This window comes from Trichechus manatus, unplaced genomic scaffold (assembly GCF_000243295.1).
Source record: "Trichechus manatus latirostris isolate Lorelei unplaced genomic scaffold, TriManLat1.0 scaffold00107, whole genome shotgun sequence".
Taxonomy (NCBI): Eukaryota; Metazoa; Chordata; class Mammalia; order Sirenia; family Trichechidae; genus Trichechus; species Trichechus manatus.
This window is the reverse complement of record NW_004444043.1, coordinates 6,469,504-6,484,373: the sequence shown is the minus strand read 5'-3', so window position 1 is coordinate 6,484,373 and position 14,870 is coordinate 6,469,504. Positions and strand designations below refer to the sequence as shown.

Genomic DNA, 14,870 nt, shown 5'->3' with positions numbered 1-14,870 from the left:
CTAAGCCAGGACTGCCGTTTTGGGGGTGGGGCACAGACCTTCAGCTGCTTGCTTTTCTGTTAGCAAGACTTTCTGTGGTGATGATATTGGTTTCAGAGAAAATGTGCCATATATCAAATCAGAAAAAAATAAATAAATAGTGCAATATGTGTTTAAAGTGGCGTGTTTTTGTACTGAAAAACAGCTACTTTGATTGGCAGCTGCTTTCCCTCCCCGGTGTCTAATGGGTAAAAAAGAATACAGTAGAAATACTGGGGCACCATGTTACTGCCATCAGCAAGGAGTGGGCAAGACCCAGAGGGGAGGGGCAGAGACCTGCCTTAGTCCAATTCTACCCCATTTAAGTTGATAGAACTTTTCCGTTGGAGTGACTGTGTGACAAGTATCAGGCGCAATGTTGTTTTATCGCATTTTGGCAGAACCTGAAGTAAATCCCTGCCCTTTTAATCCTTTTACAGACTTGGAAATTTTGCAGTCAGAAAGTCAAGCCTTGACTGCAAATAAGATAAAAATGTGATTAAGATTTTCTACCCCATCCCAGGTTATGATGGATGTTGTTCTACGAGAGATTTACTTCAAGGAAAATAGAATTGTTTGGGGCATACCCAGGAGTTTGAGCTTCCGGCAGCAGGAGTTGCAACGATGTTTTGCAATGAAGTTTCTAATTGCTACTTCCCCTAAGTTGGCTGGTCCAAACACCATTCCTCTTGATCTAGAGGAAATATCAGAATATCAATTAGATCACAGCGAAGAAAAAGGAACTCCACTAGGATTCTCTAAGATACCGAACCGTCTCCCATAGTAACCCAGTAAACTTGAAGAAGCCAACAAAGAACAGAGCACTTTGGGGAGGCAACAATGTTAGGGCTTGCAAATTTAAAATTCAAATGCACTTAAATCTTTGGACCCAACTCCAAGACCTACTGTGAAATGCATTTCAACACTAATCTGATAGAAGAGTGAAATTTCTATGTACAAAATACACCAAGACCCTTTTTAATGCATATGGGGTGAGAGAATGACATTCATTACCAAATGTTCTACTAGAATACCCAAAAGATAAGGTATAAAAGTGAAATAAATTTATATTGGGACACATCTTCTAAAAAAGATTCATATGTATTGTTTCAAACCCAGATACTTTTCTAACAATAACCGACATCCTCAAAAACAAACACCTCTCAAAGAAGGCAGCTATTGGAAGTGCTCAAGTCTCTTGCAATAGCTGCCTTCTAACATGAAAAATGCTATAGCTGCAATCTCTCCTGGAAACATAAGACCACTATTAGACGAAGTGTTTGTGGAAGTAAACTACATATGCTAAATGTAGGCAACCAAATTACAAATAGAATTCTATATGTTAGGCACATTTGGGATACTCTGTAAGTGGTCAAACACTTGGCCGCTAATTGAAAGGCCAGTGATCCGAACCCACCAGCTACTCCACAGGAGAAAGGCGTGGCAGTCTGCTTCCGTAAAGATTTACGGCCTTGAAAACCCTATGAGGCAGTTCTACTCTGTCCTATAGGGCCATTATGAGTTGGAATCGACTCAATGGCAGTGGGGTTGGTTTTTGTTTCGGTTTATAATTATAATAGATCCTTAGCAGATTCTAGGATCAATGTTCATTCATTATTATATCGTGCACAACCATTATTCTTCAGACTTTGACATTCTACACGCTATGGAACGCAGCACATCAGAAATACTTCCAAAGAAATTTTATGAAAGCTAATATTTTATTTTAATGGCACGCACAGTGGAAACAGTATATTTTAAAATCTGAACTCAATTACCACTCTTAAATACCAAGTCCTAAGAAAAAAGAAAAGCAAACTATCACAAAAGGAAACAATAAACTTCGCTTCTAAGGAATGTGGTTTTTCAAAAGGGACGTCGTGTAAAAATGGACTTTTTTCCATCCGAGGATTGAAACATTTATCTCAATTTCCACTTCCTTTTGGCAGAATAACAGTAGCTGCTCTGAAGATGTGCCAAGCTCAGAATGAGGGCTGATGTCAGTTTGATCTCAGATTGCCTCTCCGCTCTGAGGCGATGCGAGTAGGTGGAGGAAATCTCTTGGGAAGACAAAGTGAACAGACACCCAGGATTAACTTTCCTGGTCACTCAATCGCTCTTACAAAGTACAGCTCTGGTGGTATTTACCCGGCTGCATAAACTGGCTCTTGTTAACTCTTTCTCTCTTTCAGTCCATCTGGTGAGGAGCCAATGCAATAAGGAGAAACTGAATGTGGCAAAGAAGCAGACTCTCCCTGTATTAGTACCCAAACTCTACAACGCCGTCAAAGTGCAAGATGAAGGTATTAGTCATTGGAATTGAAGACATCCTTTTTATATTCTCTCCAGCTTGACCCCATTGGAATATTTTACCCTTTTGCATTCCATACCTGTCACTTCTGCCCTCAAAGTAAAGCATGAAAACTCTCAACTTAGACATGTAATATTGATTCTTAAAAGATAAAAACAGTATGCTAAATCATTTCCCTCCACAAACTTTGTGAAAACTAAGGCAAGAGAATCAAAATGACTATAAAATGTGTATATCAGGGGTCTTACCACTTCCTGTGCAGAGGAGAGTGGAAGGAGGGTTGCAGGAACATTTATTTGCATTTACACCTTATAGTCTGCCTAGAGCCTTACAGCCTCAGATAACTCAATTTAAAAAAAAAAAAAAAAAAAGATATGACTAGCTGATTTACAGATTTTTCACAACACAGGAAAAGCAGGTGGTAGTTTGGTTCCACATGCAAGGAAATGCTAATTAGCGCCACCTATATATAGACTAACAGGAGCCCTGGTGGCGCAGTGGTTAAGCTCTTGGCTGCTAGTGAAAAGGTCAGTGGTTTGAACTCACCAGCCATTCCACGGGAGAAAGATGTGGCAGTCTGCTTCCGTAAAGATTACAGGCTTGGAAACCCTATGGGGCAGTTCTACTCTGTCCTATAGGGTCACTATGAGTCAGAAGCAACTCGATGGCAATACGAGCTTAGTTTTTTTGATTTTATATATACATTTACTAACGAACATCTCATCACCGTTTCATACTTGTCAAATGCCCAAAACAATCACGGCAGTGAGTTAAAATATACAATCCCAAACTATCAAAAACCAAAGTAACCTCCACCAGGCTCAGTGACCTGAGGAACTAAGTCAAGGGGCCTGACAGGAGTTGGCAGAGAAGGCCTAATAACTCTGTCTTCACAGGCAAAGGGCTGTGGGAAATTGAGACAATAGGTATCAGAGACACTGTTAGAATTTACCCCACAAAAGTATCTTCTCTTTTAATAAAGGACTATTCCCTTTTCATTGACCCTCTTCCCTAGGCAAATTACAGTCTTCACTGAGCATCAGCTTTTTCACTGAGCCTCAGCTGTCTCATTGGTGAACTGAGACAGGAGATGCTTACCTCCTGTCAGGGATTGAATTATGTCCCCCAAAAAATTTGTGTATCAGTTTGGCTGGGCCATGATGCCCTGTATTGTGCGATTTTCCTATCCATTGTAAATCCTGCCTCTGTGATGTTAATGAGGGAGGATGGGTGGCAGTTGTGTTAGTGAGGCAGGACTCAATCTACAAGATTGGATTGTGTCCTGAGGCAATCTCTTGAGACATAAAAGAGAGAAGTGAGCAGGGAGACAGGGGGACCTCACGCCACCAAGAAAGCAGTGCCAGGAGTAGAGCGTGTCCTTTGGACCCAGGGTCCTTGCACGGAGAAGCTCCTAGTCCGGGGGAACACTGATGAGAAGGCCAACAGAGAGAGAAAGTCTTCCCCTGGAGCTGTCGCCCTAAATTTGGACTTTTAGCCTACTTTACTGTGAGGAAATAAACTTCTCTTTGTTAAAGCCATCCACTTGTGGTATTTCTGTTACGGCAGCACTGGATGATGACTAAGACACCTCCCATCTTGTTGTCAAGGCTAAAATAAATAGTATATGGGAAAGCACTCCCTTAAGTCAGTGCTTCTCAACTTTAATTAATGCCTAACTCCTGAGGATCTTGTGAAAAATGCAGATTCTGATCCAGTAGGTCTAGGGAGGCTCCTGAGATTCTGCATTCTAACAAGCTCCCAGATAATGCCAACACTGCTGGTCCATGGACCACACTTCAGGTACCAGGGCCTAACACTCAGGAGGCATTAAAAAATGACACCCTCCTTAAACTAGTTAGATGTAATTTCCCACCAGTTTGAGGTAATAGGACTTCTTGTTATCTTTACCATGAAGAGCAACTTCACCCAAAATTTGGATGACATATCAGGCAGACCACAATGATACCATCCTATCAGTTTCCAGAACTCCTACTCTCCTGACATAAAAAATAAAGTTTGCCCTAAGACAGAAGTTCCCAACTCTGGTTGCCTGTGAGAATCACATGCGGAACTTTTTAAAATAAAAAAAAATACAGATATGAGGGCCCTATTCTCAGAGATTCTGATTTGATTGCAGTCCTGGGTATCTTTTTTTTTTTTTTTTTTTAAGTTCCCCAGGTGACCTTAATAGAAACTGAGACCAAGTGCCTGATAGAATGCAATTAAATACTCAACTGTCAAGTGGGATGATAAAATCTTCTTAGAATTCTAAAAGATAGAAATATTCAGGTCATAGTAAATGATATCTGCCAAGGTTAAAATGTAATAAATGATAGCCAGGGTACACACAAACTTGGTTCATTATATATGCAAAAAATTTTCACTGCAAAGTTATAAAGGAGGGGCTTATAGTACAAGATTCCTACTACAAACCCTTGGGCACGCGGGACTATTGAAGAAATAATATTTTTAGCTAGAAACACGTTAGTAGAGCCAAAGTGAAAAATAATAAAACCTTTATGTGTACCCTGAGGGTTACAACATGGGCTCCACGGTCAAATACCATAGGAATTGGATGGATTAAGAGCAATATGATGGACCTTTATCTTCTCTGGTTCACCTATCCAATTAAATAGCTAAAACACTTTTAGAAAGACCTCTTTGCGTAGAAGCCTACAGATGGGACTATATTTAAATAGTTCAATGAAAGAACAGAGAATTAAAGCAGCGAATATTTATAATATGAGTCCCTGTGTGGGGGAAAATAAAAGTTTCAGGTTTTAATGTTTAGAGATTGCCTACTTATGTAGTTTTATATTGTTTTTCTACAGTCCATGTGCTAAGTAGAGACACATAAGGACAACTAAGAAGTAAAAATGTTATATGCCAACAGTTTTCAAAGTGTGGTCTCCAGATCTATAGAGTCAGCATCATCTGGGAACTTCTTAGAAATACAGATTATCAGGCCTCACCCCAAATCAACTGAATCAGAAACTCTGGGGGTAGAGCCCAGAAATCTGTGTTTTAACCAGCTCTTCCGGTGATCCTAATGCACACTCATGCTTGAGAACTTCCTCTGTTTGCCATGGGTCGTGCAAACAGTGAATGCATTCAGCTGCTAACTGAAAGACTGGCAGTTCAAGTCCACCCGGAAGTGCCTCAAAAGAAAAGCCTGGAGAGCTACTTCCAAAAAAATCAGCCACTGGAAACCCTCTGAAGCATAGTTCTACTCTAGCATAGACTCAACAGCAGCTTGTTTGTGTTATTGTTGTTCCGTCTACCATACTGACCAGTCCTTAATCAGCACCATCACTTCTGTCTCCTCCACCTTTAACAGAAGACTATAACCTCAAGTCCTTTACTGCCAAGCATTCCCAAATCCTGGTGATGGGATAAAATGCCCATGAGAATCTAAAGGGCATTCAGAGCATTCATCCCTCTATAAAATGTAAACTTCAGCCCTGAATTAAGTCAGACAATCTGATGCTTCAATTTTCAGCCATGACATTTTCGCCTTCATACATTTGCTGCTACTGAATAGCACACTTGCATTTTATAGGCATGTGATGGAAGATACTGCCCGTGATAAGGTGCAATACTCCACTGTGTAGCCCACAAAGGAAATTGTGCTTCTCCTATGACACTGTTTTCATGAAACCAGTAGATGCTGAATTTACCCAGATGTCTCGTTTCTTTGGGCCACTAAAAAACTCAGAGCCAAATTTGCAACACAATTCTGACTACAGCATTAGACTTTACAACGTATGTGTACTAACCTAACTCCAGATTTAATCTAATTTTATTGCCATATTTTTTGTCCCCATTTCCTAATCTACGTCTTTTAAAAAAAATCTTATTGTATTGGTGTGTATATATAAACATTCACACACACACACACACACACACACACACACACACACACACACGTAAGCTGCCTCAAAGGCTTTCTAGAATTTAGGCAAAAATATATATGTTTATAAATTATAAAAACTTGTACAGTGTGATAAATGCAAATTTCTAAATGAAAGCATCATAAATTAACTTACCGTTTGTCTTCAGGTTTTATAACAGATGGATCTGTCAAATTTTCTCCAACACCTCGAAGAAAGAAACAAAATTCATTTAGCAAATGGGATTTCAGTCTTTCAGAAATTCAAGAAAACAATAATAAAATTTTAATTTTGTTTTTAAACTAATATTCACTCTGTAGGTAACTATGTATCATATGGATTACATGTACTATAAAAACCTTACCTTCCAAGAGTGTTGGAAAATTTCAGTGAGTCACTAATTCTTGCAAGCCATCTCTATTCTGCTAAGACAAACCCCTAGGCCACAAACGAATGTTTTAGTTGTGTGTTCAGTTACTAATAGTGGTGGCTGTCATTCATTAACCACTTGGATATGCCAGACATTTTAATTTTATTGTCTCTAATCCTCAGCCATCATAAAAGGAAAGAATCAGCATCCTCATATGGCGAGTATGTTGATGTTCAAAGAAATTAAGTAATCTGTCAGAGGTTGCACAGTCCGTAAGTGGCCTTAACTGGATTAAAGCTCAGGCTGGCTCAGCCAAAGCCTGTGCTCCTCCCACTCCTTAGGGGTGTCTCCTGAGGTGACTCCATCAGGGCTCAGCAAGGTGCAAGATGCTATACGGTTTTGCAGGTACAACTTCTGCTCCATCAAAGGGACACATCAAATAGTTAACAACCTTTCCCCTAAGAAACTGACTTCCTTAGGAAAATAAACTGCTTAGAGTAGGGGTATGTATGTATGTATATATATATATGTATGTGTGTGTGTGTGTGTGTACGTATGTATTTGTTTATTTATTTTTGGCATCATGTACCCCTTTGTCAGTCTGGTGAATCTAAGAGACCACCATCTCAAAATAATGTTTTAAAATACATCATTTAAATACATAGGATTGCAAAGGAAACCAATGACACTGAAATACAGTTATCAAAATATTTTTTAAGTTGTTGTTTTGTAATACCTGTGCTTCTTTATTAATACACTGAATAACAAGCCTTAGAAGAGGTCTAATAACTACTGTAACTCAGCAGTTCGAACCCACCAGCCACTCTGCAGGAGAAAGGTGTGGCAGTCTGCTTCCGTAAAGATGACAGCCTTGGAAAACCTATGGGGCAGTCCTACTCTGTCCTATAGGGTCGCTATGGGTCAGAATCAACTCGGCAGCGATGGGTTTAATAACTACTATAACTTTTAAGGAAACCCTGGTGGCATTGTGGTTAAGAGTTCAGATGCTAACCAGAAGGTCGGCAATTCGAACCCACCAGGCATTCCTTGGAAATCCTATGGGGCAGTTCTACTCTGGCCTATAGAATGGCTATGAGTCAGAATCGATTCGATGACAACATTTGTTTGTTTTTTGGTAACCTTTAAGAAATGATAAACAGTATCTTGAGTTATCTGCCACAACTATAATGTACTATGTTAATATCTGAATTTCTATTGCCAATAGTAACAGGTACTGCTGAGAGAGACATGGTTTGTTGCCTAGATTTATAATTGAAGGAAATGATGAATTTCAGTTACAGGTTAGCGAAAATAAAGATGTAATTTGTTTTCCCGTCAAAGTTCACAGACCCTATCAATTCTATCCAGGGACCCCCTCTTCAGAGTCCCTGTCTCGGCGTCTCTCTTTGTACATTGATTTTGAGTGGGGAAAGGGAAACAAGGGCTGAAACAAAAGGGAGGGCTGGGAGGTGGGGTTGCAAAATTTGCTCTATTTGCTTTTCTCAGTGGGCCCTTACTGTTTTTTAACAAAAAGCATAGGAAGAGACTGCACTCTTTATGCTTTTCTCTCTACACATATAAGAAGGAACAGCCTAGACAGACCTTGCTTTTCCAACCATGCAGTAAACAAACAGAGCAACAGACAGAAAGATATCCCAAGTGCCATAAAGAGACAGACAAAAGGTTACAAATCTTTTATATGTTTAAGCTCAGACCTAACTTTAAGCCTGAAGTTTCCAGCAACAATGAAAGCTTTGCTAGGTCTGCATAAACTGAAAATTTTAGATGCAAGTTCATACAGCAGCTAAAGAGGTCACATCAATTGGGAAAAGCAAAGTTTTATAGGAAAAAAGGTCTATCAAAATCACATCAGCTAATGTCACTGAGAAGCCCTGGTGGTGGAGTAGTTAAGAGCTTGTTTGCTAACCAAAAAGTCTGCAGCTTGAATCTACCAGCCACTCCTTGGAAACTCTGGGACAGTTCTATTAGGTCTCTATGAGTCGGAATTGACTCAACAGCAACGGGTTTGGTTTTTGGTAATGTCACTGAGTTGTACATGTAGGAACTGTTGAATTGGCAGGCGCTTTGCTGTGTATATTCTCAACAACAACAAAATAATTTTTTTTTTAAATCGCATCAGCTACTGTTTACTTTAAATCTCATTGTTTGTTAGAGAGTCAGAAGTCAGAAGATCTGGGTTCCACCCACGGTTCCATCTCTTGCCAGCTATGTGACCTTGGACAACTTCCTTAATCTCTCTGAACTTCAGTTTTCTCATCTGAAAGCGTGAATAATAATGAGACTTATCCCATAGGGTGACTGAGAGGATTAAATGACGTAACACTTAGCAAAGTGTCTCATCAAATGAAGCTAAAAAATGTCAACTGCTATTATTATTGTCTTTATTCTATCAAGGCCCTCTTGTGAGGTAAAATTTTATTTTCTTACCACCGGTAAAACCATGTTTCTAATTATCTCATTTCCTAAAGTACAGCGGAACCTGTGAGAGACAGAACTCGATGGGACTGCCTTGTTTTTCCAGGTCTCACAGGTTTTCCCCCTTTGACAGGGTACAGTCTTATTACCACTTTTCTGTCACTCTCTATTGGTGGAAAATATCTAAGCTTTCCTCCTCTGACAAGTTTCTGCCTTACACGGGTTCCAGCTTTCACAGGTTTTACTGTACTATGTTTCCTAATGAGTATAAAAACCAAACTCAGATCTGTTGCCATAGAGTCAATTCCAACTCATAGCGACCCTATAGGCCAGAGTAGAGCTGCCCTATAGGATTTCCAAGGCTATAATCTTTATGAAAGCAGGCTGCTACATCTTTCTCCTGTGGAGCGACTGGTGAGTTCAAACCACTGAACTTTCAACCTTTCAATTCACAGCCGAGCACTTAACCACTGTGCCACCAGGACTGCTCCTAATGAGTAGAATCCCTTTGTAGAAATGAGGATAAAGAGCAACCACAGAACTTCACAGAGTGCCACGGACAGCATTTTAAAAAAAAAACAAAAACAAACCCATTGCAGTCAAGTAGATTCCGACTCATAGCAACCCTACAGGACAGAGTAGAACTGCCCCATAGGGTTTCCAAGGAGTGGCTGCTGGAGTCAAACTACCAAACTTTTGGTTAGCTGCCGAACACTTAAAGGACAGCATACCTAAACTTAATCTGACAATTCAGATAACTACTAAATTCATATTTTGGGGTCTGCAAGTAGCAGAAGAGCATTCCAATTGGTGAAAAATAGAGCAACTCAGAGTATTCAACAGAACCATCAGCCTTCATGGGGTCATGCTGCCTTACCACCCCTCCCACCTCCGAGCTACTCAGAAATCACCACACTGGCAAACTTTATCATCAGAGCCCCTTCTACTTGCATAGTCTCCTAGATATTTGGAAAATGTGGAATTAAGACATTTTAACATCTAAAAATCCCAATGATATTGCTTTAGCAGCTTTAACAGTTTAAATTCCAAAACACAGGTGATATGTAATATATGCCCTTATGAGAAATTCAGAGGTTTGTGTCCTGACCCCAACAACTTTGGATATGTCAGTGAATCTCTACATCCTTTGTAGCAGCAGAATCAACGATGATGATGTGGATGCTAATGCTGACATCTTCTGGAAATTGCTTTTTGCATCAAAAAAATAATACCTCCAAAAGTTCTTTGAAATATATAATGAGCATTAAAAAAAAAAGAATGCCACAGACTAGTGTAATTTGAAATGCAACTGTTCTTAATCCCCATTGCTGAGAATTAAATTTTGGGTTTCAAGTGTAATGATGATGCGTAGGCCCTTGTGTATAGGATTTTTAAATGGAAAGAGACTGAAAACTACAGTATAATGACAAGTGATAGGAAGCTGGCCAAGTCTGTTCTGAGGGTTTGCCTTCCGGGCCTGCTGTGGCAGCACCTGGGTGAATAATTGGCACTCCCTTGGAAGAAAGAAAAAGGAGAAGAAAAGAAGAAACAAAAGGAATAAACTGTCCAAGTGTTTCTTATGCCATCTTTTCCTCAAAGCATAAGGGAGTCATAGCAAGCTGACCAGAGCCTCACTGTTCAGAGGCAGAAGCTGGGATCCCCCCCAGTAGCTCCAGGGCCACACGGCAAAGGGTAAAATCCCCACAACTGACAATTAAGCTCCATTTTGAGGAGCCACACACTATGTGTCAGAAAGTTGTCTCCTTTCAGCCCCTTACCAACTCTAGAGGAGTCCCTGGGTGGTGAAAATGGTTAAGCACATGGCTACTAAGTGAAAGGTTGGCAGTTCAAGTCCACTCAGAGGCACCTTGGAAGAAAGTCCTGGGGATCTACTTCCAAAATATCAGCCATTGAAAACTCTACTCTGACACACATGGGGTCGCCAGGAGTTGCAGTCGACTCGACGGCAACTGGTTGGTTTTTTTAATAAGAATTCTATGAGGTAGGTGCATAATAATTTCCCTGTTTACAGGTGGGAGAAGTGGGGCTGAAGGTGGATGCCCACAGCCACATAGATAATTCATGGAGGGTCCAGGACTCAGACCCAGGCACTGAGATTCCAGAGCACCCCCCTTCAACTGCTATTTCTTAGCCTCTCAATCTCCACTCCTCACCTCCCAGACAATGTGCATCAACTCCCCAAGGACTAGAAATACAAATAATTAAGTATAATACAAAACTGAACTGAAAACCCCTAAGAGATTTTAAAAATACATAATTATATTTTTCGTATTTTTTTTTTCTTTCCAACCTGGTTTGGATTAAATATGACAATAAATATAAGCCTGTTAGCCAAGTTCCTGGTAGAAATAAGCACTCAGTAAATGTTAGCTATTATTATTATTAGCATTTTATAAATGTTCATAATTACTACTATAGGATTCATGTTCTTCCATTAACTCAGGCCTAACCAATTGGCATAAACTCTCTAGTAAGTACCTCAATTTCTTCACGTTCAGTCTATGATGTCCACTCTTCCCTTCTTTGAAGGTCAATGTTTTGACAGAGTTTATTTGGAGTGACCTATTTCTGCAATGGACATAATTGCCCAGTAAAAGAATAAAGTTAATTCCCTTTTTCCTGCAAGACTATCAACACAGCATTTGTTCTGTTTAATGTCATTTTGGATTACTAAGAGACATAAAAATCCCCAAACATAAACATCATTAAACAAAAACCTATTCAAGTGGAATACAAAACACACTGAAGAGTCATCATTAATTCCTTAAAGTTTTTCTTTGGTTGTTTTTTTTGTTTGTTTGTTTTTTATTTCTGTTTTTGCTTTTTAAACAACTCCACCCAAAACTCAAAGCACACATACTCAAGTACAGATGCAAATAATCAACCTCTCCCCAAACTGATCTCCAAAAACAGATGCCTTGGGCATCAGGGCTCTGGGTTTCTATGGATCAAGTATTTTGCTGGTTTAAAAGCTGAACCATGTTGGTTGTTTTAACTTTGTTTATATTGCTTCCTAAAATATTGTGTTTGAGGGTTAGAATTATAATTCAGCCCTGTAAACAGCAGCAGCCTGAAAGGACAGAAATTCTTACACATAGTTTTAAACTGTGTATGCATCTTTGAGCACGTGGCACAAATGTCAATCAAAACGACTTTGCAGTCTTCCTGGACATAGTTAACAATGCCGTGGGCCTGCCTATTTACCTCAGCTTTCCCCAGCCTCCAAGCCTTGCTTTCAGCATAAAATTCCAGGATGGGAGAGCTGGAAAAGTCAGAGAGGGCAAGGAAGAGGCCCAAGTTGTTTAAATAAACCACAACGTGGATATGTCCTATAGGTATGATACTTAAAGAAATGAAAGACAGTACGGTGAAAAGCAAAGAACATGGACAGTCAAAACAGCTTAAAGTCTGCATTTTGCTTCCCCCATAAGTAGCTGTGCAACCTTGGACAAATTATTTAAACTTTCTGGGACAAAATTCCCTATAATATCTACCTCAAGGTGCTGCTTCTGGGATTAAATGAGATAACTTACATGAAAGTTCCTAGGCTAAATCCCTTATTTAAAACCAAAGCCCCCATCAATGAGCCCAAGGACTTATATTTCGTTCTGTCCCCGCAAGGAAAGCCTGCCAGAGATATTCTGTTTTGTGCTGCAGGATTATAAATCACATGTGAGGTGTTGATAGTGGGGAGATGCACTGATCAAAGGCTTCCATTAAATAAGGGTGTGCTGTGCTGCCTCTCTCAGATTGAGGTGTACTTTCATAAGCTGTCATATCAAGGTATACAGCAAAGAGAGCAAGCTAAATTATAAATTGCAAAAGCAATGAGCTCAGAATCCTGAAAACTGCCCAGAACTTAAACGTTCCTGTGTGTATAAGTGCATGCCTATGTTTTCATTGTGCGCATAAGACCAAGGAAAAGCCATAAAACTGGAAAATTTGTTAAAAAAAATCATTCCCCATTTAGGTTAATGTTTTGTTGCTGTTGTTGGGGGCCATTGAGTCACTTCTGACTCATAGTGACCCCATGTGACAGAGCAAAACTGCCTCATAGGGTTTTCTAGGCCGTAATCTTTACAGAAGCAGGTTGTCAGGTCTTTCTCCCACAGAGCCACTGGGTGGGTTTGAACCAGCAACTTTTCAGTTAGCACCTGAGTGCTTAACCGTTTCACCACCAGGTCAATGTTGTGGATGTCTGTAAATTTTAAGCATCTAGTCATCTGCCTACATTTTTCCCGTTATCTAAGTGGGAAACAACATAGCAGGTGCCCATGATTTCCACTCTACAATGTCTCTGAAAGAAATGGCCCCAACTCCCTTCAAAGCTAGATAAAGCAACTCCATGCCTTGCCCGTCTTAGTTCTTGCAAGATCTCTCAGACATCTGTCTGGTGATTCCCACTTAGAACAGCTTCACAAATAAAAAATGCATTCAGAAAACTGATACCATCTTTCAGTTTTCAAATAAAAAACAAAACACACAGAAAACCACACGCACATACTTTTGAGGGCTGTTTCCACTAAAAGACTTTAACTATGGCACTGAGCAAAGAAAGTGCCAGCGTGTTTTGTGAGGCTAAATGTATATGACAATGGCATCAAGAAAGCCCCTCCTCGCTATGGGGACCATGGTCTCTGGGAACATCTAGCTCAATTGGCATAACATAGTTTATAAGGAAAATGTTCTACATTCTACCTTAGTGAGTAGCATCTGGGGTCTTAAAAGCCTATGAGCAGCCATCTAAGATACCCCGCTGGTCTCATCCCTTTGGGAGCAAGGGAGAATGAAGAAAACAAGATACAAGGGAAAGATTAGTCCAAAGGACTAATGGACCACAACTACTATGGTCTCCACCAGACTGAGTCCAATATAACTAGATGGTGTCCAGCTACCACCACTGACTGCTGTGACAGGGATCACAACACAGGGTCCCAGACAGAGCTAGAGAAAAATGTAGAACAAAATCCTAACTCACAAAAAAAGATCAGACTTACTGGCCTGACAGAGACTGGAGAAACCCGGAGAGTATGGCCCCAGGACACCCTTTTAGCTCAGTGATGAAGTCACTCCCGAGGTTCACCCTTTAGCCAAAGATTAGACAGCCCCATAAAACAAAATGAGACTAATGGGGCACAACAGTCCAGGGACAAGGACTAGAAGGCAGGAGGGGACAGGAAAGCTGGTAATAAAGAACTCAAGGATGAGAAGGGAGAGTGTTGACATGTCGTGGGGTTGTCAACCAATGTCATAAAACAATATGTGTACTAACTGTTTAATGAGAAACTATTCTATAAACCTTCATCTAAAGTACAATAAAAAAAAAATTTTTAATAAAAACAAGAGGCTAGGGTCTGCAGACCACAGAACCAGTTAAGGCCAAATCTAGCCCACCTGAAAAAAAAAAAAAGAAAGAAAACCCCTCCTCAATGTTTCCTAAACGTTGCCTCATGCTGGCTGTACCAAGTCCTAGGTCATCAATCACCTTGCAAATCTAAAACCAGCAGCTCTCCCCGCGTATACTCATAGGTCCAGTGAGAAAAAGCCAACATCAGCTCCTCCAAGGTGTTGTTGGGGGCAATTTCATCACCATTGTTGTTGTTGTACTTGAGGAACTCCCCTGTCATAAACTTCTCAATGGTCAACCATTGGTTAGCTGAATGGCAGTAAATTAACAAAACTTCCAGGAACCTGTGATAGAAAAAGAAACCACTGATCCTCACAAGGCAGCAAAGGTAGGACTTAACATTATTGAGCAGTCAACAACAGTCAGCAAGATTACCTAACTCTGGTCTGGTGCAGCCTTAATGCACATGACCTTGCC

The 14,870-nt window shown here is 40.2% G+C and overlaps 1 protein-coding gene across 1 annotated transcript; it reads right to left on the bottom strand.

The window, feature by feature from the left end:
- Nucleotides 1-372: 372 nt before the first annotated feature.
- On the bottom strand, nucleotides 373-14,721 carry LOC111821810 (transient receptor potential cation channel subfamily M member 6-like). The gene is made up of 3 exons (XM_023737746.1): nucleotides 14,532-14,721; nucleotides 6,376-6,427; nucleotides 373-712 (listed from the first exon to the last, which is right to left on the bottom strand). The coding sequence occupies exons 1-3, from the start codon at nucleotides 14,671-14,673 to the stop codon at nucleotides 571-573; spliced, it is 336 nt and encodes a 111-aa protein (XP_023593514.1). The 5' UTR covers nucleotides 14,674-14,721; the 3' UTR covers nucleotides 373-570.
- Between the last annotated feature and the right edge of the window lie 149 nt (nucleotides 14,722-14,870).

Coding starts and splice junctions, on each gene's coding strand:
- LOC111821810 (XM_023737746.1), bottom strand. CDS start 14,673: ATGACAGGGGAGTTCCTCAAGTACAACAACAACAATGGTGATGAAATT. Junction 6,428..14,531: donor GCTGGTTTTAGATTTGCAAG/GTGATTGATGAC, acceptor TCTTTCTTCGAG/GTGTTGGAGAAAATTTGACA. Junction 713..6,375: donor ATAAAACCTGAAGACAAACG/GTAAGTTAATTT, acceptor TATTTCCTCTAG/ATCAAGAGGAATGGTGTTTG.